The following is a 26,437-nucleotide window of genomic DNA, read 5'->3' as shown; positions in this document are numbered from 1 at the left end:
TACAGTTGAGGCCATAAGTTTAAATACACCCAGGAAATTAATCAAAGAAAAGCTGATACTTGCCAACCATCATAACATTTACTGTATCTTATAAAATATTTGTGCTATCATGACAAATTTAATACCAAACAAATGGAAATGTCATGCCTTCATCGCATTGCTTCATCATCAGGAGCTGAATATGTTTAGGTGTCCTTTTTTTTCAAAAAAATCTTCGTATTTTAGACATATTAAAAAACAAGACTTGACAAAAATATTTCATATTTGTGCTAGTTACTTCTCACCACAAACATTTCGGATTAAACTTTTCTGTTCAGTGGTGACAAACCATGTTAGACAAGAGTGTCACTGGGGCGAGCAAATAATACGCCCGCAAGTAACACGGAAAATGGAGTTATTGGTCAAGCAAGAAAAGTGGAAGGTGGAAACTTGAACTTTGACCTTTTGACCTCATAAGCACAAGGCTTCATGGGACATGCTAGTATCGTACACAACAAATTATATGGCCTCAACTGTACCATTATAGAGATACCTTACCTTGTCCAGAGTTGGTGGTAGTATCTCAATGAGAAGTAACTTCATCAATCCATACAGGCCTGAGTAGTGCTTATTAGGGATCCATTCAACATGACTCTGTGTGGAGACAAATAATGAATAATGAATGGTGAGTTTTACAAATCAATGAAAGAAATCTGCTCAACTTGAGAGGCTGAGCTTAAGGTAGGACTGAATAATGAATAACTGCCCCCCCCCCCCTCCATGCATTCCATTCCATGTATGGACACAAAAATGAATAATCAAAGATGAGTTTGACAAAACAAAGAAATCTGTTCAACTTGAGAGGATAAGCAAGGTAGGAGTAAATATTAATAACCACCCCCCCCTTCCATCTATTCCATTCAACATGACTCTGCAGACAAAAATACATAATCAAAATGAGCTTGAAAACAGGCCACAATAGAAATCTGCTCAACTTTAAAAGGCTGAGCTGAAAGAGCACGAAGAGGGCAGTCTGCAGGCACAGACCCTGATTGAAACTTTGATCAACAAGTGTGTCTCCACACAAAGACTAAAACATATAAGACTTCCTGAGCGAGAGCGCCTTCAGTACACAGGGCATGAGTAGGCTGCAATTCAGACCCTAAACTCGAGTAAAGGGTTTGCACAGCAGACTAGGAAGGGGGGGAGCTGATGTTGAACATCCTATCCCCCCCACCCATTCCATACTATATGACGCAGAATAGTATACAAAATCAGTGATAAGTTATACAAAATCCAAGACAGGAAATGTACTCAACTTGGCAGAAATTTGACTATAAAGAGGTGAGTAACAGAAGCTATGCACAGTCTGTTCTGAAAATTGCTTCAGCTTTGACAGGGCCCACAAAATAAGCTTGAAAGAGGGGGGGGGGGCTAAACATGCATAAAATCACAATTTCATGGGTCATTTTCATCTTAACTTGGGATATATTTAACTATGAACTGATTAATAACAAAGCTTTACAATCTGGTCTGAAAACTGATTTGACTTAGGTAAGGGCTGCAGAGCGAGTTTGAGATTATGGGGGGGGGGGGGCTAAACATGCATGAAAATGATGAAATAATTTTTTGTATATGGTTACTAAATAAAGTTGGGGGGGTACATCAACTTGCGCTATATTTAACTATGATTATGTGAAAACAGATGATTTGCTGGTCTGAAAATTGCTTTGACTATGGCAAGGGCTATGGAATGAGTTTGAAATTGGGTTGGCAGGCCAAAACATCCATAAAATCACAATTTGATGGTTATTTTTAAAGTTTGTACATGGGTACTAGTAGTGAAATATGGGGGAGGGGTTCAATCCAAGTAGAGCAATAAAACTTCAGTTTTAGAGAGAAAAAAGGAACGATAACTCAGGGCCTCCCTCATCTCAAGGACTACTAATCAAAAATGAAGATTTCTAAAACTTACCTTATAATTCTCTGCGAGGTAGAAGCTTACTTTTACTACAGAAATGAAAAAAGAGGGGAAAATATAGAGAATGATAAAAAATACCTTCATACTAACCCTTATGATTTTAATATATTTAAATTTCCATTACAAATTTAAGTATTCCATTGGTGTTTTTTTCTTCTTCTTTTTTAAGGTTAGTTCAGATAATAATAGAGGGGTAAACAAAATTTCATCATTTTTAAAGCATTCACGTTACAGAATCTTTTACACAATCGATAATAATATTTTGTATCTTTCATTATCTCTTTATTTTGCTGGTTTTCCAAAATGCTTTTCTGGTTTGCTTGTAAGAAAATTTGTACCCCCCCCCCCCCCCCTCCCTTTGACGTTCCAGACTTTTCATATTTACTACAGGGAAACTCTCTACAACGCACCAATTCCTTTGAAAATGGAAGTCAGATCACAATGGAGAGCTGAGAGGCTTTAGTCAAAAGTTGGTGGACTGGGACAGCATCGGAATCTCTTGACTCTGGACAACGACATCTATGCAATTGTTTGTCCGGCGCAAATCTTCGGATGATCTGGGGCCCGGTCTTACAAAGAGTTATGATTGATCCAATCAATCACAACTATGGACAGCCAGCAACGTCAACATCTATTATGCATGTTTGTTCAAAATATATCCTAACTATGATGCATATTTCAGGCATTCATTGTTTTCTTGCAAATTCACTGTGCTTCTCTTTGTTTACAAAGGACATTGCGCATATATCCTGGAGAAAAAATTATGCCACTGATGGATCAATGGTAACTCTTTGTAAGACGGGGACCCTGCTGTCCCAGTCTACCAATTTTCGACAAAAGCCGCTCAGCTCTTCATTGTGATTTTTATAGCATTTTTCGAAGGAAATGATGAATTGTAGAGAATTTCCCCATAGTAAATGCACAAACTCTCCAATGTATCTCTCACCTCCAGGAACATCCCATGTCTTGAAGAGCGTGGAGAGGATCTGTTGCCCCATCTCATCCGAGATGAAATGAAAATGAAGGGGGTTCTTCCGGTAGAAGAGGATCGATTTGATGAGGATGATGACATCGCGACTCGCGTTATGACCGGCACAAACGATCGACACGTGGATCCTCTGCAAGATACAAAAAAAAAGAACTTGTACTACTCGGAATGGTGCAATTCTAATGATTTTTTTTTTTTTTGTTCTACGTATTTCTACATGTACAACGGATTTAAATATCTAGGAAATTTTCATATGTGACCTGCCATACCAAAACCAACAATAAGTTGACCAAAATGAATATTGAGATTTTTATTGAGCTTTGAAAATTCATTTCCTAAGCTTTAAAATGATATATTACATAGTTCATGTAGATTCGAATCAGTGATAGGTCAATACGCCATCACGTGACCATAGCTGCGAGGATTGCACTTGTTATATTCTAGGTTTTGACGTCACTTTAGGGAATATACTGCGTTGTATTTTCAATTGCGGCGTTATATTCACTAAGGTGACGTCACTCGTTGCATACAAGTTGCGTAACAAGGTAGTTTATATGATGTACGCGCTAATGTTAACGCGTCGATTGCATGAAGAACGCGCTTGATGTATTTTCCAAAAAATATCTATTATGACGTAGATGGATCAGAGCTGTACCAAGAATTTCGGGTTTGAGCCAGATGATGAATGCAATTTGTGATGGCGAATCCACATAGACTATATAATATAACAGATATTGCCTGGTCTATCGTTTTAATAAATAACATTTCAACACTCCCCTCCGAAGCTATATTTTTCCCTCGGGATAATATTTTCCCTCAGCGCTGCGCACTTCGGGCAAAATATAATCAATCCCTTGGGAAAAATATAACTCCGTCGGGGAGAGGAAATGTTATATTCAAACTCTAGGTAGGCAATATCTGTATAATATATGTTAAAATTGACCAACAATAACCATTACAAGTACTTGATTGAATGCATAGGACTTTCAGCAAGAGCTTAAAAAATAAAAAGAAAACACAGTTTGAAGTTCACGGTTCAATCAAGCATGAGATGTGCATACTGTGTATAGATCTCAGTGAAACTTTCAATCAGTCTGAAAAAGTAATGTCCAAGAAACTCTGGAATCTTTTCTTTTATTCAACTTCACGACTTCAAATTTTCACAGTATGAAGAAGAAGAATTGCTGTTTCAGATAAGCAATATTTCAATTTTGGGTTTTTTGGAGACTAAATTACTATCTTGGCTATTTACAGAGAACCTTGTCTGGCAACTTATTGGTGGTTTTGGGGTTGTAGGTCACATAAAGTCTTGTGTAAATTACACACAACTTTATACACAAATAAAGAAGGAAAAGAAAAAAGTCTGATTTCTACAAGACAGGTCTGATTTTTACTATTGATCATACACAATAATCAATACTATAGGATTTGTACAGCGCAAGTATCTACCTTGCTCGGTGATCAAGGTGCTCCTATATTAACCCCGCTATAAATCAGCCAAATGGTCAATAGCTATTAAGCTCTATGTAACAAGGTCCAAAATGAAAACCCCATATTTTCCCTGTTATTTCAACAAAGTGGGACTAAGTCAGATTTCAACAAATAATAAACTCTGAATTTAGATCCTTGTGAGCAACAAGAATTTCAATCTACCTACACAGATTGGGAGCTTGTATGATTAAACTTTATTATAATAATAATAATAATAATAGGTCCATTTATATAGCGCAGCTACTATGTGCATATACTCTACTGCGCTTTGATAATTGGTATCATATCATTACCCCGGCTGTAGCTGAGCCGCCATATTAATAGGCGCTAAAGCGTTAAAGGAAAAATCCTACCGGGTACCCATTCACCTCACCTGGGTCGAGTGCAGCACAATGTGGATAAATTTCTTGCTGAAGGAAATTACACCATGGATGGGATTCGAACCCACGACCCTCTGTTTCAAAGTCCGAAGACTAATCCACTGGGCCACAACGCTCCACATAATAACAAATTTACAATTAAAGTGAAAAGCTACTGAAATTATTCAATCTCATTGGTTGTTTGGTTGAAAGACCTACTAATTGATCTAACACAACTGAATAAATTTGTAACACTAGTAGGTCAAACCTACCGAACACTTGGTTGTGTGATGTGCATTGATGCCACTGACAGTCAATGACATATCAATCTCAAATACAAACCTTGATAAATTAAGGCCCAAATTCACATAGGTGGTTTTAAAAACCCACGGTTGTGTCCATGGTTTATGCAGATTTCCTGTATAAATTACACTTATTTTACCGCGTATATTAAAAATTGTCCAATGCTGATACACGCTTTTGTCACAGTGCACCAAATTGACGCCTCCTGACGAGGTTACCCATGCTATTTTATTCATGAGTTCACTATTTTGAATTAATGAGTCCAATCTTCAAACAAAGGACTCGTGAACAAAATAGCGTATCTAACCAATGTAACAGGCGTCAATTTGGCGCACTGTGACAAAAGCGTGCATCAGCATTGGAATTTTTATACAAGCTCCTGCTACGCGCTCAATTAAGCGTAATTTATACAGGAAATTTGCATAAACCGTGAATTCAACCTTGGGTTTTCAAAACACCTTTGTGAATTCGGGCCAATATGTCTAGCTCCAGATCAGCTAATTGAAATAATTCTAACACCAAAGGTCAAACCTATCTCACACTTGGGAATGGGACCTGTCTTGACTCCAACAACAGTCAATGACTTATCTATCTCAAATAAAAACCCCGATATAGTGAAAAATTCTCATTCCAGATCAGATAATTGATAATAATTGTAACAATATACATGTAGGTCAAACCTACCTCATACTTGTGAATGGGATCTGCATTGACACCAATTGACAGTAAATGACTATCTATCTCAAATAAAAACCCTGATATATTAAAATTCTCATTAAAGCTAACTAATTTATATAATACTACAAAACAAAATTCAAACACTATGGCCCGTATTCTGAAGTTAGGTTTAACTTAGACCACGGTCTAACTCTGTGCTAAAATTATGGGAAGCCAAACGTTTCAAAATTTTGTTTACATTGAATGCTTCTCATGTTTACTGTGCTAATTCTTTAATGGTGAAGACAACTGTCATACTTATCCTTCCCAGGCAGTTAATAATGTTTTTGGAGTCAAATGAGCTGATAAATTGAATTTCTACTGTTAGAGATTTATGTAACAATTGTCTTTCCATAGTTAAACCACACCTTTAACCCAGAGTTTAAATTAAACCTGACTTCAGAATACGGCCTATAGGTCAAACTTACCTCACACTTGGGAATGGGATCTGCGTTGACGCAATTGACAGGCAATGATCGGTTCATCTCAAGAGGGACGGGATCCCCTGAAACATTATTATTCTCCACCAAGACCTGCTGGTATGTCTCATAGGTTTGCTGCAACTGACTCTGAGATATACTATGGGAAAAAATGAATACATGCAAAGACAATTTTCAATTTTGATAATCAGTTTACCGCTTTACCGCTTAGCTTTCAAAATGTCTAAAAGGGATGAATTAAAGGGGAAATTCACCCTGAAGAAAACTTTGTTGTAAAAATAGCAGTAAAAATAATTTTAAAAAAATATTGGTAAAGGTTTGAGGGAAATCCATTTAAAATTAAGTTATTACAATTTTTGGAAAAGTTTTGGATTTGTGATGTCATAAACAAGTAGCTGCCTCATATGTTATGTTATATAAAATGCACAAATTTAAATCTTTAATGATTCGTGATACATATTTTTGTTTTCTTTTATGGAATGGGCCGTGAAATGATGTGTCTATTGATAATATACTGAAGTACAGTAAAAATCAATTCCAATTTTCTGAGAAAATGATATTTTATTGATTTTTTTAAACATACGATACATAGGAAAGCTAAAATATGACATCACAAATCAAATAATTAAAGTTCTAATAACTTTGTTATTCCTTGAAGAATTTACCTCAAACCTCCGCCAATATTTTTCACAATTTTTTTCTGCTATTTTAACGTGAAACTTCTTGTCAAGGTGGAATTCCCTGTTCAATCATGGAACAAACTAGAGGCCAAAGTTCTGAATTGATAAATGAATACTTTGATGAAATATTACACCTACTTCATTCCTTCTCATAGGTATAAAGTGAATTCGATTCAAAATCGCAATGTCATATCAATGCTATAAGCTACAATATTTAGCCAATTTGGTCACTGCTCTGGGGGGTGTTTCAAGAAGATTTAACCCTATCTAGGCCGGGGGGGGGGCCTCGGAGGCCCCCCTCAACCAATCGCGCGATATTTTCGCTCGCTGACTTTTTACTTTAAAGTCTTGCGCAACTTTTGAGACCAATTTTGCGTCACCCGGATACATGGTTCCAAAATTACGCCGCAACATTATGTAAGTGCATGTCAGACCGAAAATTGCTCAGAAACGTGATTTCATGTACAAAGTCAATGCAAATTGTGTTTTCAACCAAAATTCATAAATGTATGATTATTTTTAGTTTTTCTAGTCTAAATATATTAATTTTATGCTTTTTATGATCACAGAAGAGTCCCCAACAAATTTCATCGAAAAAAACAATGAAAAACAAAAGGTCAAAAAAACAAAGAAATACATAAGAAATTGCAAAAACAATATAATACATAAGAAAATGATTTGATATCACAATTTTTTCATGTACACTTGCTAAGGACACCACAAAGAGTTTCTATACCAAAAATTAGTACATTTAGAGCTTTATTTAGGGAGTTAGAGGGAAAAGTATTATTTCGCATACTAATTACGCATAAATTGGCATAATCACTTAATAGCGATTTGCATGAAATAAATTACTATACAATCTTGTAGATTATGCCCCAGGCAACCCGCGTGCCAATTTTCGGCGCGATCGCACGGTCGACGGCCGAGATCTTAGGGGGGGCCTGGGAGGCCCCCCCGGCCATAGGAACTCCCAAAATACCCCGGCCTAGATAGGGTTAAGTATGACTTAAGTAGCAATTCAATGCCACGCGTACATGATATGCAATGCAAGATCTAATTGATAGATACGCATTAGTGCGCGTCCTCATGTCACGATTTGACCAATGCGGTCAAGCCTTTCATAACTTATGCAACTCGGTATTTAAGTGCGACAAGTCTTACTTAAATCTTTGTGAAATACCCCCCTGATCTAAAGGGTCGCAACTATTTACGTTCTGAATTAGTATCCAAATAGTTATCCAGATCCTCAAAAGATCATTTTTTACATTAATATTATCAGTATTATTAGAAAGTGATGGTTCTTCCAAAATCAGGTCATAATCCAGTCGATAGGAGTGCATTGGTCTTTATGTACCTAAGCTGCCTGCATAAAAAATAGCAAAACTGAACAAACGAAAAGTAAGGTCAACTCTACAATCTACCAAAAGAGTGTGCCGAGTGAGGGGCGGAGCTTAGGTGGTCACAAAATCTGAACGGAGTGGACCTTCCTAAAAGCAACACTGCCATGTGTTGCTGCCCTCTACGTTCGCTGGTATGAATTAAGGTAGTTTGCATACCTGAGCTGTCTGCGTAGCATCTGATTCTCATGTTCCATTTCCTTGACTCTGTCCGCTAAGATGGCTTCTCGGCTGTTGAAGCCAAGCAGGTTCTTACTTTCTCTTGATGCTTCTAAAGATTATGAAATTAGAAAAGAAAGCAATTAATAATAATAATTAACATTTAAATAGTGCTTAATTTCTTAATACAACGTTTCTAAGCGCATTGGAAAGAGAAAAAAGAAGTAGCAAAATACAGTGAGAGAGAACAGGAAATGGAATTAAGAGGACTGCTTAATGAGGTAAGATTTGAGGAGTGTTTTGAAAGATTCGACAGTGGATGCATTACGGAATGGAGATGGGGAGATTGTTCCAGAGTTTAGGGGCAAGAGCAGAAAAAGCATGATCTCCATAACGGGTAAAAGTGTGGGGTCCTAGAGATAGTCGAAGGTGAGCAGTAGAAGAACGAAAACGTTGAGTTGCAGAGGATGAGGGACAAAGAGAGATAAGATTTTGAAGGTAGGATGGGGCGAGACCATGGATGATTTTATAGACAAGAAGGAGCTTGAAAATAATTCTATTATGAACCTGAAGCCACTGGAGAGAGTAGAGAATAGGGGTAATATGTTCAAATTTCTTTGTGAGGGTTACCAATTTAGCTGCAGTATTTTGAATTCTTTGAAGGGGGGCTATACTAGATTGAGGTAAACAAGCAAGTAAAGCATTACAATAATCTAAATGGGATACAAAGGCATGTACTATACGTTCAGTAGATGATTTATCAAGCTACTTTCTGAACTTCCCTGTCTTACAAATACCCCATGATGCACAACAACAAAAATTTATGATATGCTGGTTAAGCGTCAATGATAATGATAAATGGGCATTTATATAGCATCATCTATCTAGAAATATTCTATTCCAAGGTGTGTTGTTATTATTATTTCCTTAGCTTTAGCTCGAGCTGCCTCTCAACGCTAAGTACATTCAAGCAATTAATCCTGCCGGGTACGCATTCACCTCACCTAGGTAGAGTGCAACATGGTGTGGATAAATTTCTTGCTGAAGGAAAATCGCTGGGATTCGAACCCACGACCCTCTGTTTCAAAGTCAAAAGACTTATCCACTGGGCCACAATGCTCCACTTCAATGCAAGAGATCAAATTTATGGGGAGCATTTCATGAGACAAATTGCCAGTGATTTTCAATGATAATTCTGCTCTAAGCCAATCAGATGAGATGATTTCAGTAGCTTATAACAGTCATACATGTATTTGTTTCATGAAATGCTTTCCTGCCCTACAATGGCAAAACACATCAAATAATCAACTGGTCACATTCTCCTATTCAATAACAGCCAAGGCTCCACACTATTTTTCTTGGTGGCCCAATCTGTCCACCAAAATCATCAATTTCACATTCTTGGTGGCCCCTGGGCAAATTTGGTGGCCCTAAAACAATAGAAAACATTACAAGACTTTAGTAGCCCGACCGGACCACCAAGTGTGGGCTTTTGCAGAACATTGGTGGTGCTGCTCTCAAATGTCGAGCCCTGTAATGCCATTGACCTTTTCAATGCATTCTTTCTACTGCTTGTCTGTACTGAAATGATGGCCCGAGTGGATTTATGAAATGTCCATTCTTGCCATTCTTGGCAGCCTACCTGGTGGGTGTTTCATAAAGCTGTTCGTAAGATACGAATGACTTTACGCACAACTGGTAACCCTTTCTCATGCCAAGTGATATATCCCTATGTAATTGAGTTAGGACCTGAGATCATGTTCCAGTCGTGCGTAAAGTTGTTCGTAACTTTACGAACAGATTTATGAAACCCCCACCTGGGGTGGTATTCTGAGATCCATTTTATCTCAGATAAAATAAAATATTTTATCTCCGTTAAAATCAGTGAGATAAAATACCCTTAAAATCTCTCCGAATTGGTATTCTGAGAACCATTTTATCTTCATTTTATCTCTGTAAGACACACCTATTTTTTAATCAATATCCAATAAGAAACACGCTTTTATAGCTCTCTCATATCACTCAACCAATTAAAATCCATTCCGCCAGGAGGTGTGGCAAAGGAGTGAAATTGCGTCAATTTATTGACTTCAAATACGCTTGCCCTATACGCTTACGCGTCTTTACCGAGATTTCTTTTTAACAAAAAGAACAATACTCTCATCTTTTTCGAAGTCTTTATCGCATCTTTTCAAGCATCATTTCAAAGACAATATTAGTTAAGAAAAGTTTTATGAAATACTCTCTGATTGTACAGGAACAAAGTTAATGTGTTATTCTCAATAAGTATATAATTTTTCTTCATTTTCATGTCACCATTTGGGGTTAATTCACCAAGAAATACTGGTGAAATCAACGTCGCAGAGATAAAATAGCCTCTACCCTCTTTTAAGTATATTTTATTTTTTCTTCAAAGTAACATGGGCGCAAGCACATCATCTGCGTTGCAATGGCCAGATACGCGATGGGTATGTGTACGCAGGCATTGTTCTCTTGCGTATCATCTGTAGATACGCAAGATAAAATTTATACGCAAGATAAAATCTAAAATTTTATCTGAGAGATAAAATCTCATCTCAGAATACCAATTTCATTTTAAGAGATAAAATAAAATATTTTAAAGATAAAATGACCTCAGAATACCACCCCAGATCTAATTATATTTTATGCTTTCTTCATGCAATCATCTTAAATCAATTGTCAACTATTGTCTTCTAAAACTACATCCACATGATGCAACTTCTGGAGAGCGTTTCATGACAGGACTTGTCGGACGTTTTATTCGACAGTTACCAAAGTAACAGTGCCTCACAGCCAATCAGAGTCAGAGAAAGATGTCAGATCTGACAACTTGTCGGACAAAAATGTTGATGAAATGCTCCCCTGAAGGTTTCCATGTTGAAGAAGAATAGTGTAGTAGGTTTCATGGTATACCATGGATCTGTCTTGGGCAAGTGTTGGTCCTGAAAAAATAGACCAAAACTTGACGTTTCGACAAGTGTATTCTTGTCATGAAGACGACAAGAACACACTTGTCGAAACGTCAGGTTTTGGTGGTCCCTTTTGAGGACCAACACTTGCCCAGGAAAGATAAATGGTGTGCCGTGATGCCTACTACACTACACATCCACATGTTTTGAATGAATTATTATTTTGTAATTATTTTCAATCAGTAATTTGAATTTTGAAAAGATATCTTATTAAAAAAAAAGAGAAAATGTGAATAAAAAGAAACTCACCATGGTGTTCAGAAGTACTGTAGTAAATCAAAACCAGGAAGGGTACAAACAAGAGAAGAATGGCAGCGTAGACGACCTTCCGATGTAAACGAATAACAGCCATCCTCTTACGGGTCACCTTCATCCCTGTCTTACTAGTTCCTTCCCTGCTTAAAGGGGCACATCAGCATTTTGTGGGCTACTAAATAAAATAATAATAATTTCCATATTGAATATACAATGTATGCACAATAAATAAATAATTGTAAAATAGAACATTTTTAAGAGTGGTTTGAATAGTCAAATCAAAGTTCCTGGGTATTGTGAGCTTCCCTTTAGCAATAAAATTCAATGAAATTCCATATTGTAGTGTTTTCGTATTAGTCTGGCTATATGTATTGATTCAAAGCCGATTTGGACTTTAATCCTCTCGATCATGATGCTACATTTAAGAAAAAAATCATATTTGTATGGTTTTTGTAAATGAATCATGACAAAATGAAAATGAATAGGACCACCTAATTCAGTTATTTTATTCTTTCCATTCAAACATAATAAATCACATACAAATTTAAAAATTAGCAATCCAAAGAAAAGAAACAATTTCAATTTTAACATCCATTCTTAATGCAATATGTGAATTGTTAAGAGATCACATCATATATCAGCTACTAGCTGAGAATGAAAAAGTGTATTCTGTGATAACAACGAAGGTATTTTCCCCAAAAAAGTGTATTTCATAAGAAAATGCATGGCGCACTCACTCATCGCAGAGTTCAAGCTGCATGCAAGCTAAAATGCGCACTGCTCGTGCAGATGAAAAAAAAAACATTTAAACATGTGTATATCTCACCCTGGTTTTAACAAAATGATTGAAATAAAAACAAGTTAACTGAAATCACATTGATCTAATAACAATATTTGTGTACGTTTTATGAAAGAGAGACATATAGAGATGATTTTTCTCATTAAATTATGATTTTGCAAAAAAAAAATCAACATATTTTTAAGGAAAAAACATACTGCCGTATTTTGGTTGCAAAAACGTATTAAATATGCCTGAAAAGGACTGGTTAGCAGGTCTGAATCATGCGAGGGGGGTGGCTCTAAAAAAAAAATCTATTTTTGGTAATCACCAGTAACTCACGTTCACCTGCGGTTCTTCAAAGTCTGTAAGGAGAACGGTTTACCCACAATCCTTTGCACTCTGACAGTCTAGCTCACATGTTCAAGTTGATGTAGAAATTAATAAAACCATTTACCTAGGGTATCAAAGTGAAGAAAAGAAACAAATTTGACTTTTTTTACTAGTTCAAAATTAGAGAAGTGCTTACAGTACCAGTCAGATATCTTTAATACCTGTTTACCTGTTTCAGTCAGAGAACAATAGATTATCTGGTACATGTACTGTATTTCATCTTATCCCCCCCCCCAGCCAGGAGGCTTCTAGAGAGTAAAAATCATTTACTAACGTAAGGTTACCCTCATACGAAACCAGGAATCCTTATCCATTCACGTGCGTGTAGGCAGCCAAAACCTGAAACTTTCGCCACCGAGATTTCTACTTTCCTTCTCAAAGATCTAGCCCTAAAATGTTGGCGAAGAACAATAGGAAACAAGATGGCGGCGTAAACATCGGACAAGTTTCTTCTGTCTTGTCATGATATTTTTCTTATTTTTTTTAATGAATTCTTCTTTAAAAATAAAATCGATGGCGCAGAAATGTCGGAAATGAAGTTGCATCCCATGCATGTACATGATTTAGGGCTAGATCTTTTAGAAGTAGAAATCTCAGGGGGCGAAAGTTTCAGGTTTTGGCTGCCTACACAAACGTGAATGGATAAGGATTCCTGGCTTCGTTGAGAGTAACCATACGTTAGTAAAAGATTTTTACTCTCTAGAAGCCTCCTGGCTACCCCAGCCCCATGCACATGGGCACCATCACTCACCACATGAATGTTCTGACTTCAACTAAAAAATCCCCTTTAAACAGTCGAATTTCGTCATTAAAAATGTGGATTCTGCACCATATTTCATGCTAGCAGAAGGCCTGTTCCCCCCGAAATTTGTTGTTGACCTTTTTTTTTTTTTTTTTGCTTGTCAATTTATTTTCCTACGTCCCCCCCCTAAAATGTTTGGGTTGAGAGCCTTTTTTTTTTTTTGCTTGTCAAAATTTTTTGGGTTGTCCCCTCCTAAAATTTGGGGCTTCCGCCGCCAATGATTGAAACAATGAGGTAAAAAGGACTACATCATAGTGTAAAGAAATAGAGGGAAGCTCCGAGACAATAAAAAGGTTGAAAAAGAAAAAAATATGAAAACACAAAGCTCTCACAACATGAGCATAACAAATTGGGAATAAGCGAGGACAAGTAGCTGAGGACCCCCCCCCCCCAACTCTCTCTCTCTAGTTATCTATCTATCTATCCGACTTGATTATATAAGAGAAGAATTTACTAATCAAAATATTATGAGCAAAAAGCACGAGCTGATATTTTTTATGAATATTCAAAACTGATAGAGAGACGCAATCGAATTATTCGATTGCGACAAAATTGATGATCTGAGAATTTAGTGTTTTTAGGAATTCATTAAAAGCATAAAGTTGATCAACATTAAAATATGGCAGGCGCAACGCATGAGCTAAAGCTTTATAGGCCTACACCGATAAAAAATTTTAAGTATTTTTGGTAATCATGAAAAAGATTGATATTTCATGAAAGAAAGCTCAAATCCCGAGGAGGAATATTTTTATGAATTGACTTTAAAAAAACTGTGGTAAGCCCCATTTAATATTTGATTATAAGTCGAATAAAACAGTAAAAGCTGAAAAACGTTCGCGTGATATTTGGCAACCCCCCCAAAAAAAAAAAAAAATAATAAAACAAAGTTTTTAACTATAATAATGATCGAAGGTAATTTTGTCTCGCGTAGAACTGGACAAATGAAAAAAAGATTGTCACTAAAAAAATGAAGGTAATTTTGACCCACGTAAAATTTGGCGAGCCCCCCCCCAAAAAAAAGGAAAAAAGGTTTTAACAAGCAAAAAAAGGCTAAAAAGAGAAAGAAGAGACAAGAATATGAACGAAATATCCCCATTACAAATAATGCTGTGATCATCATAAGGGAGGGGTCGCATAACTAGTATGAACAACGTATTTAATTCCAAAATATTTACTACAAATCTCAATAGGGGGATCGGGCAGAAATGCTCACCCCCACCCCCCCCCCCCCGATCCGCCACTGATTCCAATCAATAATGACATTTATCTGCAATACTGATACTTTGAAATCAAGATACTGAAGATTGATACGCTTTACATAAATTATGAACGTCTGACAAAAAGATAATCTACCGATCACCTGACCGATCAGCTGACCAGTTCGCGTATCACTTCGGAGTTGATCACTCGTCGCAGCTGTGTGGAACGCTCACCGAAAATCAACAAAAAGGGCCTGAAATGTAAGTTTAATAGTAATTCATTTTAATTTCAACTCATTTTTTTAAGTATTGAAAGTCTTCCCACCAAATGAAAGTCATATCGCATAACTCCAATTTGTATTAAGGCGTACATTTACCAAAGTCTTGGGTTTGAAATCAGAACTGAATTGTCTAACCCATAATTTCGGGTAATGTCGCCTATGAGGTCCATACATGTTGTTTGGACCTCATTGGTACTAGGTCTAGGAGTGATTGTGACGACATTTTTTATTAATTGAATCTCGACTCAGGAGGACTATAATACATGTTCACTTCCCTCCCAGCTCCATAGATCACTAATTTGGTAAAGCCATCAGACTTCAGAGGGAAAATACAATATGATTAATACGCACCAGAGCTACCAAGTCTCACGCATTGTGCGTGAGACTCACGCATTCAGGGTCCGTCTCACGATCTCACGCATGGCACCCATTTTTCTCACGCATATCGGTACCCAACAGAAAAAAAGAGAAAAAGTAGCATTATTCGCCAGATTATACGACTGGCTGACCGCCTTCGCGTCTAGCCCGGCACACGAGACGAATCAAAAGTGCAGTCAGCGCACAGCATACGTGATACGATGAATAGCGTGCGTGCATCGCATGGTTTTGAAGCCCGTATCTCATGTGCGCGCGCGTTGCGCGCGCACCTTTTCGCAACGTACGAGTGTAAGTACTGGCCGCGCGCGCACAGAGACGTCGAGTCATGAAAATCTCACGCATTACATTTTTTTGAACTTGGCATGACTTTACACACACACACATAAAGAGTGAAACAAAGGATCATGATTTGTTTCAAACGTATTTTTCAGCATGTGGGACTAACTTCGGAAAAAGAAAAATATTTTAGTGTACAAAGCAAACACTCGACAAAAGGATAGAAAAATGCACATATCACCAGCAATCTCAAATAATTGTGCAACAACTTAAGATCTCAGCTATCAAACTTACATATGATTCACCTCTTTTGATGCTGCAGGCGCTAGAAAAGTGTATTTATCGCATATTTTGCACCGTCAATCTGTCACTGTCAGCACAGCTGAGAAATTGTGAGTGGCATTATTTATATTATCTATTTTTTTCATTTCGTGACGTCGCCATCTATCGGTAAAAGACAAACAGTGCAGAAGAGTGGTGGATCCACCACTGATAGGTATAGGGGAGAGATCAGTGGGTGGATCTTCACTTCAAAAAAAAAGGGGGGGGGGTCAATTGTGGTTCAGAAAATGTTCAACGAGCAGGAAAAAAGGTCTTCACTCCCGATTGATTATGATTTGAATTTTTTCTGCGGTGGACTTGACCTTTAAGATGTTTCACTGTTTATTGATATGAGACTTGTACAGCACAAGAGTCCATCTTATGCCGCTCAAGGTGCTTTCTAGAGCATTTGAAAGAGAAGAAGAAAAAACACGTTTTCAATACATTTAATACATTTTACTACTTTAACAAATAAAACAGTATATGCTTTTCACATTGCATTTCCTTAACCCCATTCTACCCTTAACCCCGGACTATCCTTAACCCCATACTATCTTTTTTGTTATTCACACTGTCTTTCTTAACCCCAATACTATCTGCTTATCCGGGGTTAAACGCCTTAACCCCGGACTATCCTTAACTTAACTTGTCTTATGCAATATAACAGCGCTTTGTATCCTCTGGAAAAAGCGCTATATAAATCCAATTATTATTATTATCCCACAGCTCATGAATATTGATGATTTTACCATACATATAGGACCGTACTATTCATTCTAGTTACTGTAGTGTGAAAACGAAGTGGGCAAATAAAAGAGAATGAAACCTTCGGAACAAGATAGCTTGTGTGAAAAAAAAAGAAACAGATCAACGAAAGTTTGAGAAAAATCGGACAAATAATGAGAAAGTTATGAGCATTTGAATATTGCAATCACTAATGCTATGGAGATCCTCAAATTGGCAATGCGGCAAAGATATGTGATGTCACTTGTGAACAACTCTCCCCATTACTTCAGTATATATTTCACTTAAATTGCCTCACATCTAGCAGTAGATCATGTGTTCTTTCCATAGGAGGGCATCTAATACAGATTTTAAAGAATACATCATGGATAAAGAGAGTTTGTATATCACCATAAGAACAAGCAAAAAGATACATTTTGAGGGTAGTTTATAGTCCATCAAAGGGAAAGTTGTTCACATGTGACATCACACATCCTTGTCGCATTGCCAATAGGAGGATCTCCAATGCATTAGTGATTGCAATATTCAAATGCTCATAACTTTCTCATTGTTTGTCTGATTTTTCTCAAACTTTCTTTGTTCTTATTCTTTGATTTTTCTGTTTCGACACAAGCCTACTTGTTCCAAAGGTTTCATTCCCCTTTAACCCCGGAAAATTGGTGGGGCTAAGCCCCCCCCCCCCCCTTTAGCCCCACCAATTTCCCGGGGTTAAGGGAAAAAAGTACAGTGTGAAAAGCATATTAGTCGATGTCTGTCAAAAAGTAAATTGTTACTTTTACACTCAGTGTTTTATACACCTTAGATTGTGGTCTTCGAAATGGAATCTGGTCATGTGATGTGTAAGAGGATTTTTATGATGGCTATAAATTCCCAGGGAGGCAATAGAATCGGATGCTTTTTTTCAGGGCCGTATCATTACCCACCCCCCCCAAAAAAAAAACAAAACAACATTAGGTTTTTTTTTTGGGGGGGGGGGTGGGTAAATTAAAGGACAAGTCCACCCAAACAAAAAGTTGATTATTGAAAAGAGAAAAATCCAACATTAGGTTTTTTTTTTGGGGGGGGGGGTATATTAAAGGACAAGTCCACCCCAACAAAAAGTTGATGAGAATAAAAAGAGAAAAATCCAACAAGCATTTGGTTTTTTTTTTGGGGGGGGGGGTATATTAAAGGACAAGTCCACCCCAACAAAAAGTTGATGAGAATAAAAAGAGAAAAATCCAACAAGCATAACACTGAAAATGTCATCAAAAAAGGATGTAAAATAAGAAAGTTATGACATTTTAAAATTTGTGCACATCCTGTTCGGTATACAAATGAGGAGACTGATGACGTCATCCACTTCACTATTTCTTTTGTATTTTATTGTATGAAATATGGAATATTCTATTTTTGTCGGCATTGTCAAGTGAAACAATGATTAATTCCTCCCTGAATATGTGGAATGAGCATTGTTTAATACTATATGATTTAGTCAAGTTGGTCCTTATTGTCAAATCTATAAAAAAATGAAATATTGTATAATTCAAACAATAAAAATCAAAAGAAATGGTGAGTGAGGGACATCATCGACTGTTTCATTTTAGTTGTGCATATACAGTTTTGTGAAAAATAAGCATAACTTTAAAATGTCAAAACTTTCTTAATTTACATCCGATTTTGATGAAATTTTCAGCGTTTTCTAGATTGATTTTTCTCTATTTAAATTCAAATCAACATTTTTCCGGGGTGGACTTGACCTTTAGGCCCCCATCTCACTAGGATGGCGATCATGGCGATCATGGCGACCATGGCGATCTGTCTAAATCCCGCAAAGCGTAGCAGAATCGTCCTCGAATTCTATTTTTAGCCTGCGAGGCGATTGCACTACAACTCCACTGCGACGGACCTGCGCTGAAGGCGATGGTAATACGCTGGTAGTACGACGCTGCCACCCTCTTGCCACGATTTGAGGCAGATGTGATGCGCTGCTTCTGCGATCAAAGCGACCGTACAACGAGGCCCATACGCTAATTAGGACCTCGGTACGGTGGTGCTACGAATGGAACGATTGTGTTACGTTCATGATGGGCTCTTGAAACGATTTCAAGCAATCGGCATATTGATCGCGGCACATGAGACATTTTTCAGTCGATTGCCAACTTCCGACCAAGATGGATGTCCAGAATTTGGTTGGACTTATACATCTTAGCATTATACAACAACTTCAGTTAGAAGTTGAATACGAGGACCTGATACGAGGACAGTAGAAGGAGGAGGCCAAAAAGATACTGGGTCCGATCCTGGCTGTCACTTAAGTCATAATATACAAAATATATTAAAATTTCACTCAAAAGATGTCGATGAGCCTAATAGTTAATATGAGGGATGCATCCAGAATTTCATAAAAGAGCATAAAAATGTTTTATATTTTTTTTTATTTTTTTCCACAAAAGTTTGTCACTCAAAATTGTTAGGTAAATTCCTTTCAAATTTGCTTTCAAGAAGTAGTCTACTGATGTGAGAGCACTCATAAGGGGGGGGGGGGGCACAATGCCAGAATCCCCATAAAGTGTGCTTTCCCAATCAATACATCAGTGATCGAATCATTAAAATTTTAATATTGTTTACTGTCACTGTAGTTAGAATTCATTCTATTTTTAAAACATATTCAATTTATATATTTTTGCGAAGGTAACCCATTTCGTCATCAAGAAATGCGAGCGTTTTTTTTCTCTCTTTCAAGCTGGCTCAGCAGTTAGATTTTCATCCTCCTATACCTCTTCCTCCTCCTCCTCCTCTACCACCACCATAACCTCTTGTTCGCTTCCTCTTGGACCGCCGGCCTAACAGATTGGGCAGCTTCCCTTTTTGGTCCTTTTTTTCTGGGAAGTATATTTGAAAACGTCGTGGTGTCGCCTCGTAATCTGTTGAAAATGTGATAATCCGCTACCATCGGCACGTTGTTTCATAGCAGCGCAGACGGTCGCTGCTCAATCGCTGGCCAGTCATCAGCGGCGCAGCAAAAGCGCAACGCGAATGCCTGCAGCGGGCTGAGAACGTGTGCCACATGCCACCCAAAGAGAAAGCGTCGTGGTGGAAACGGTGTGAAGCGTGTCGAGCGCAAGGCAGTCGCCTCGTAAACGGAAGCAGCGTAGTAGAATTGTCTTGGGAACGGGCCTGAAAAACACGGGCGATTGGTGCCGCTTTTAATGCGCTTCTACTACGCTTTGTGCGTTGGAGCTTCGTTACAGCTACGAATATGTCGTTTGTAATACGCTCTTGACTCGATTATGATACGCTTTAGCACCTCCGCGATCTCGCTAAGTAAGTTTTGAACATGTTCAAAATTTTGTGGCGACCAGGAAGATGGTGGCGATCCTTGCCGCTTCAGAAAAGATCAAGGTACGACGGAGAAGATTGAAAAGATCAAGCCACGTTCAAGCTACGATATACCACGCTTTGTCGATTTTTGACGATCGCAGCGGAATCGCCATCTCGTGAGATGGGGGTATTAAAGAAGCAAGAGAGAGAGAGGTTATCACTCGCTTGACTCGAGGCCAGCAAAGAGAGGGGGGGGGGGGGCTAAAGCAAAAATTGTTGGACACTTTCCTGAATATTTCCCCAGGACACGAGAGAACATTTTTTCTCAAAAAAAGGTGGAGGTCGGGGTGGACGGGCTTATGTGATAGAAAAGTAAATTATATTTAAAAAAAGCCTAAGTAGGCCTACTAGACAACAAACCCATCGAATTTGAATCATACGTACGCCAATTGCCATCTGTCATGGATCACATTGAATGGGATACACCACAGCAAAATATTATAGGCCTGGGCCTTTATGGATAAGTATTGAAAAGTTTTTTTTTTTTAGATATGGATATAGTGCTTTTCATGAGAAAGAGCATAATAAAAAAAAAAACTAAACCTCCTTGGCGGGGAATCGAACCCCGGTCTTCCGCGTGACAGGCGGAGATACTTACCACTATACTACCAAGGAATTGGTTGGAAGTGTCGGGGCTTATACAATATATATAACATATTACACTCCAAATTCCTTTTAATAATCGGCTGTAATTGATAAATCCAAAGATTTTCATTATTATTTCTATATTAAATGAGTAATCGATCCGAAAGAATCATTTTTCATCCGTTTTATTACAGTCGCAGGCTCACGAATGCGGGGAAAAAATGATTCGTGTTGCAAGTGCTGTACTATGGTGCCCCACGTATTGATTTTGATGTTAGGAGTCCTCGCGCACAAATACAATGAAACATGCAGATGCGCAATGCACGTATACCCAGTTGTGTATCCGGGCCCCGTTGCAGAAAGAGTTGCAATCAAACGCAACTCTAAAAATCATGCGTAACTTGATATTCAACCAATCAACAGCGCGCATTTGGGACTTGCGATTGATTTTTTGACTTGCGTTTAAACGCAACTCTTTCTGCAACGGGCCCCCGGACCACTGAGAGATCAGTGATCCGGACGGGTTGTGTGTCCGGACGATCAATTTTGGAATGTCATTTGGAAAAATTTACCAGCAAAGTTTTAGTACAAATTGTTAGGAAATATTATAGAGAACAAAATAGAAAATGATTACAAGTAATGAATTCATATTTCTAGTGTAATCCACAGACAAAAATTAAGGCTTCAAAAAGACAGTGTCCGGACACCCGACCCCCTCCTATCCCACTGACGTAGCGTAGTAAATACGTACACTGTCGGGGGAAAAAGGTTAAAGGAGAATGAAACCATTGGAACAAGATAGCTTGTGTGAAAACAGAAAAATCAAAGAAACAGATCAACAAAAATTTGAGAAAAATCGGACAATAAATGAGAAAGTTATGAGCATTTAAATATTGCAATCACTAATGCTATGGAGATCCTCTCATTGGCAATGCGACATGTAGGATGTGTGATGTCACTGATGAACAACACTCCCCATTACTTTAGTATATATTTCACTTGAATTGCCTTTTTTATCACATCTATCCAGAGATCATGTGTTCTTTCCATCGGCGGATCCAGGGGGGGTGCGCAGGGTGCGCGCGCCCCCCCTAATATTTGAGCGGCGCCGAAGGCGCCGCTCAAAATAAAGAAAATAAAAAAAAGTAAAAGAAAGAAAAGGCATCGCTTGAAAAATCAAAAATAAAGGAAAGAAAGGGAAAAGGCGCTGCTTAAAAAAAATTATACACTGATATAACATTAGCAACAGTAAAGGAAAGACTATCCCCAGCAAAGCGTAATCATATCATCTTCCTTATTTTTTCTTTTAACTACCCTTTTCCCAACAACTTCGCCGGTAGCAGTGCGCTGCCTGCATATAACTGGCGCCAATCAAGAATAATCAGCGCCACCTTAATCTAAATCGGCGCCGGACAAGAATAATCAGCGCTATTTAGTTATAAATCGGCGCCAGTCAAGAAAAATCGGCACTGCCAGAGTCTTAACCGGCGCCGACAAGGATAATATTAGCGCCACCTAAATCTAAATCGACGCTGGACAAGAACAATCGGCGTCATCTGGTTATAAATCGGCGCCGGTAAAGAAAAATCGGCGCTGCCTGAGTTCTTAACCGGCGCCGATCAAGGATAATCAGTGCCACCTATATCTAAATCGGGGCTGGTCAAGAATAATCAGCACCACCTGGTTAAAAATCGGCGCCAGTCAAGAATAATCGGCGCCTCCTGGTTCTAGATCGGCGCCAGTCGATTATGGATTGCCGCTGCCTGAATCTTACGTAACGTCGGTAAAAATAATCACTACTACTTGTTTAAATCGGCGCCGGTCAAGACAAATCGGCGCTGCATTTGTCTTAACCGGCGCCACCTAAATTTAAATCGGCGCCGGTCAAGAATGATCAGCGTCCCCTGATTTCAATAAATAAGCGCCGGTAGAATAATGAAGAAGGGCCTATTGCTAACCAAATCTAGATCGGCGCCGCGGTCAAGAATGATCGTTTTGCCCTCCCCCAATAATTCCGCATGTGCAAAAACAATAAGATGGTAATGTTACACAGAAATCAGCAAACGAGATTGAGCTACACAACTCGTTCTTTATTAAAAATCGTGCTCAAATTATCAGATTGGAACATAAAAATTTTCAGCTCGCGCTTCGCGCTCGCATCATTTCTGTAGCAAAACCCCATACTTTTCATGATTAATAGGTGAATAGAATGTCCCGTTTTTAGTTCTGAACCTCAAAAGAACTCCCGCTTCGATTTGCAATAATCTTTTGTTGGATATAATCTTGTTCTTTATTAAAACGTACATTAAACTGTAATGTTTTCAGATCGAAATATCAAAATTTTAAGCTCGCGCTTCGCGCTCGCATTTTTTTTAGATACCCATCTTAATCATTGGTACCAAGAATGCTTAGAATATCAAGCTTTCTGGTCAGAATATAAGTAAATTTCAGCTCGCTCTCGGCACTCGCATTATCTGTGTAGTGAGATATGTATCCTCCTCATGAGTTACTACAAACAGTCCTAAACAGGCACCTTTTTCCTGTTTTCAGGTCAGTATACTGTAAAAATTTCAGCTCGCGCTTCGCGCTCGCATTAATTTGTCGGTGAAATATGTGTCTCTATCTCATGAGTCATGTATATCTATATGGTATGAGTCATATATATATATATGCATGTGTGTGTGTGTGTGTGTGCGTGTGCGTGTTTTGACAGGGTCAGGCATTACCCCTTTTTCTTTTTCAACATTTTCTTTTATGGCGCCGGTGAAGTGCAAAAATATGTGCGCCGCTCGGCAGTGCGCCCCCCCTTTCGCCAAAAGCTGGATCCGCCTATGCTTTCTACATGAGGGCATGTAATACATATTTTTTAAAAATACATCATGGATAAAGAGTTTGTATCATCATAAGAAAAAGCAAAAGAGACATTTTGAGGGTATTTTATAGTCCACCAAAAGGAAAGTTGTTCATCAGTGACATCACACATCCTTGTCGCATTGGTGATTGCAATATTTAAATGCTCATAACTTTCTCATTTATTGTCCGATTTTTCTCAAACTTTCCTTATTCTTATTCTTTGATTTTTCTTTTTGTACACAAGCCTATTTGTTCCAAAGGTTTCATTCCCCTTTAAGATTTAAAAAAAATACAGGGATTCTACCTTCCTTCTCTTGTCTTTACAGCATGCATGTACACATATGTTAAATATAATGTACATTAAGAGCATCAGAAAATTCCTTTAGCCAGGCTTATCTCTTAACCGCCAGCAAGATATCAGAGTAGTATATATCCAGCCAGTGTTTCCACAGCTCAAAAATAAATTTCCCGAAACTGAATCCCAAATTTCCTGAAATTCATAGATATTTCCTGGAATTTTCAATTTGATTTTAAACGAAAATCGGGCAATAATACAGCGAGCCTAAATTCGGCCTAGGTGGCCAAAATCAAGGATTTTAGCATTTTTTTGTTCACGCCCTCTTTAAAAAAAGGATTACAAATGCGAGCGCGGGGGAGCGCGAGCGGAAAATTTTAAGCTACGTATATGAAAGTGGCTGTAAAACATTATTAAAATGTAACCTGAATTTCATGAATATTGATAGTTTCTACGTTTAATTGCTGTTTAATTGTAATTTTCTGATTTCCCGAAATTTCCTGGAATATTTTCATTTCCCGAACCTTTCATGGAAAAAGTAAAAATTTCCTGAAATTTCCCGAAATTCGGGAAGAGTGAAAACACTGAGTCAAGGGTACAGATCTAGGCTTATTTTTAGAGAAAATTGATATCAACATCTGTAGACCCTAGCTATTTATCTTCAGTATTTTGCTCTGAATTTCACTACATTTATTCAGATATAGATATTTTCAGCCCATATATAGTTTCTAATATGGCAACATGGTGAAAACAACCAAATCACTATTCAAAATGCAAACTGACAACTTCTCAGTAAATGAAATCTTTCACCATTATTTTTTATTCATGTTATATCCATATTTCATTCCTAAAAGTATGAAACTTCATATTCTTTTATTTATTGGTGCCAATTAGAGGAGCAAATGAAGATTAGTTTTGACTTTGTGAATTAAAGCAGCCAATATTCCCGAGCTGATTTTGATGCTGCACTCAAAGCCTTGTTCATATACAATTTGAATGGTTCTTATTCCCAGGATAGCTTTACAGTAAGCACAGTGGGTAATTTCTAGTTCAGTGTTGACCTTATGGTGACTGTTAGGTCAATTTTTACAATGACACCAATCATAGAATGAAGATGCTCCTGAAAAATCACTCACTAGTTGTTGAGGTGTCATTATGATCTGGCTCAGTTAAAGGTCAAGTCCACCTCCGAAAAATGTTGATTTAAATCAATAGAGAAAAATTAAACAAGCACAATGCTGAAAATTTCATCAAGATCGGATGTAAAATAAGAAAGTTATGACATTTCAAAATTTCGCTTACCGTATTTTCAACAAAATAGTTATATAGTTTGAATTATACAATATTTCAATTTTTATGAATTTGATGATGATTAGGACCTCATTTCCTGAAGCACAAAATGTTAAAAATAATGGAATTCCACGTGTTCAGGGAGGAATGAAACTTCATTTCACATGACAATGACGAGAAAATAAAAATATTTCATATTTTAAATAATAAAATACAAAAGAAATGAGTGGGTGATGTCATCAACTCTCTCATTTGGATGTAACTGGCTCGTTCATATAAGTATTTTGTTGAAAATAAGCAAAATTTTAAAATGCCATAACTTTCTTATTTTACATCCGATTTTGATGAAATTTTCAGTGTTATGCTTGTTGATTTTTTCTCTTTTTATTCAAATCAAGTTTTTGTTGGGGTGGACTTGTCCTTTAAACAAACTCTTAGTTTTGGAGCTATAGTGGAAGCAATCTAAATTTTGACACCAACACCGGACTAAACCACCTGTTATCCTTGCAGCAAATTGTCAAATTGGCTGTATGTTTCATCAAGCTCTTCGTAACTCACAACTTGACAATGACTGGTGACCTTTTCCTTAAAACTAACACTAATGGAAATCAATATGTGTAATATAATGTAAGGATCACCAGTCATTTGTAAAGTCGCTCTCAACTTAGGAACAACTTAATGAGCACCCACGACCCAGTCAGCAATCTTCGAGCATAGATTACACTTGATTTACACTAGAGCCAGAACAAAGGAAATGGTCCAGTGAATCTATTGTTCTGGCTTGGTCACTCTATTGTTCTGGGCCCGAGTGTAGATTCGAGTGTAATTACGCTCAAAGATTGCTGACTGCCACTGTATGCAACTCAATAGAAACTGCACAATGGGTGATTTCATGTCCGGTGTTGGTGTTGGTAGCACAATATGGATTGCTTCCCCTAGCTCCAAAACCTATTCTGAGTTTGTAAAACTGATCCAGATCACATTATTGACACCTCAACAACTAGTGAGTGACTTTACGGGACCATCTTCATTTTATGTTTGGTGTTATACTCATGTAAAGATTGACCTAACACCAACACCGAAAGGTCAACACTGAACTTGAAATCACCCAATTAAAAAGAGACAGGAACACACATA

General features: G+C 37.7%; 1 protein-coding gene and 1 non-coding gene across 7 annotated transcripts in view; both read right to left on the bottom strand.

The window, feature by feature from the left end:
- The window catches only part of LOC121421297 (LARGE xylosyl- and glucuronyltransferase 1-like), a 44,833-nt gene extending 28,571 nt beyond the window's left edge, over positions 1 to 16,262 (bottom strand). Inside the window, exons 1-8 of one of the 6 annotated variants that reach the window (XM_041615971.1) lie at positions 16,144 to 16,262; positions 12,852 to 12,977; positions 11,737 to 11,917; positions 8,498 to 8,609; positions 6,247 to 6,397; positions 2,907 to 3,078; positions 1,955 to 1,989; positions 538 to 633 (exon numbers count right to left, since the gene is read on the bottom strand). In XM_041615971.1, the coding sequence (XP_041471905.1) occupies positions 538 to 633; positions 1,955 to 1,989; positions 2,907 to 3,078; positions 6,247 to 6,397; positions 8,498 to 8,609; positions 11,737 to 11,860 (690 nt within the window). In that variant the 5' untranslated portion in view covers positions 11,861 to 11,917; positions 12,852 to 12,977; positions 16,144 to 16,262. Of the gene's footprint in view, positions 1 to 537; positions 634 to 1,954; positions 1,990 to 2,906; positions 3,079 to 5,636; positions 5,654 to 6,246; positions 6,398 to 8,497; positions 8,610 to 11,736; positions 11,918 to 12,851; positions 12,978 to 16,143 lie in introns of those variants that run through there. The other 5 variants (XM_041615968.1, XM_041615970.1, XM_041615969.1 and 2 more) reach the window with 5 other exon arrangements.
- A 4,558-nt stretch (positions 16,263 to 20,820) lies between these two features.
- TRNAD-GUC lies at positions 20,821 to 20,892 on the bottom strand. Its single transcript has one exon. It is a non-coding gene; the product is annotated as a tRNA-Asp (tRNA).
- Positions 20,893 to 26,437: the final 5,545 nt, after the last annotated feature.

The sequence above is a fragment of the Lytechinus variegatus genome, chromosome 9 (genome assembly GCF_018143015.1).
Source record: "Lytechinus variegatus isolate NC3 chromosome 9, Lvar_3.0, whole genome shotgun sequence".
In the NCBI taxonomy this organism is placed as follows: domain Eukaryota; kingdom Metazoa; phylum Echinodermata; class Echinoidea; order Temnopleuroida; family Toxopneustidae; genus Lytechinus; species Lytechinus variegatus.
This window is presented reverse-complemented; position numbering and strand designations above follow the sequence as displayed.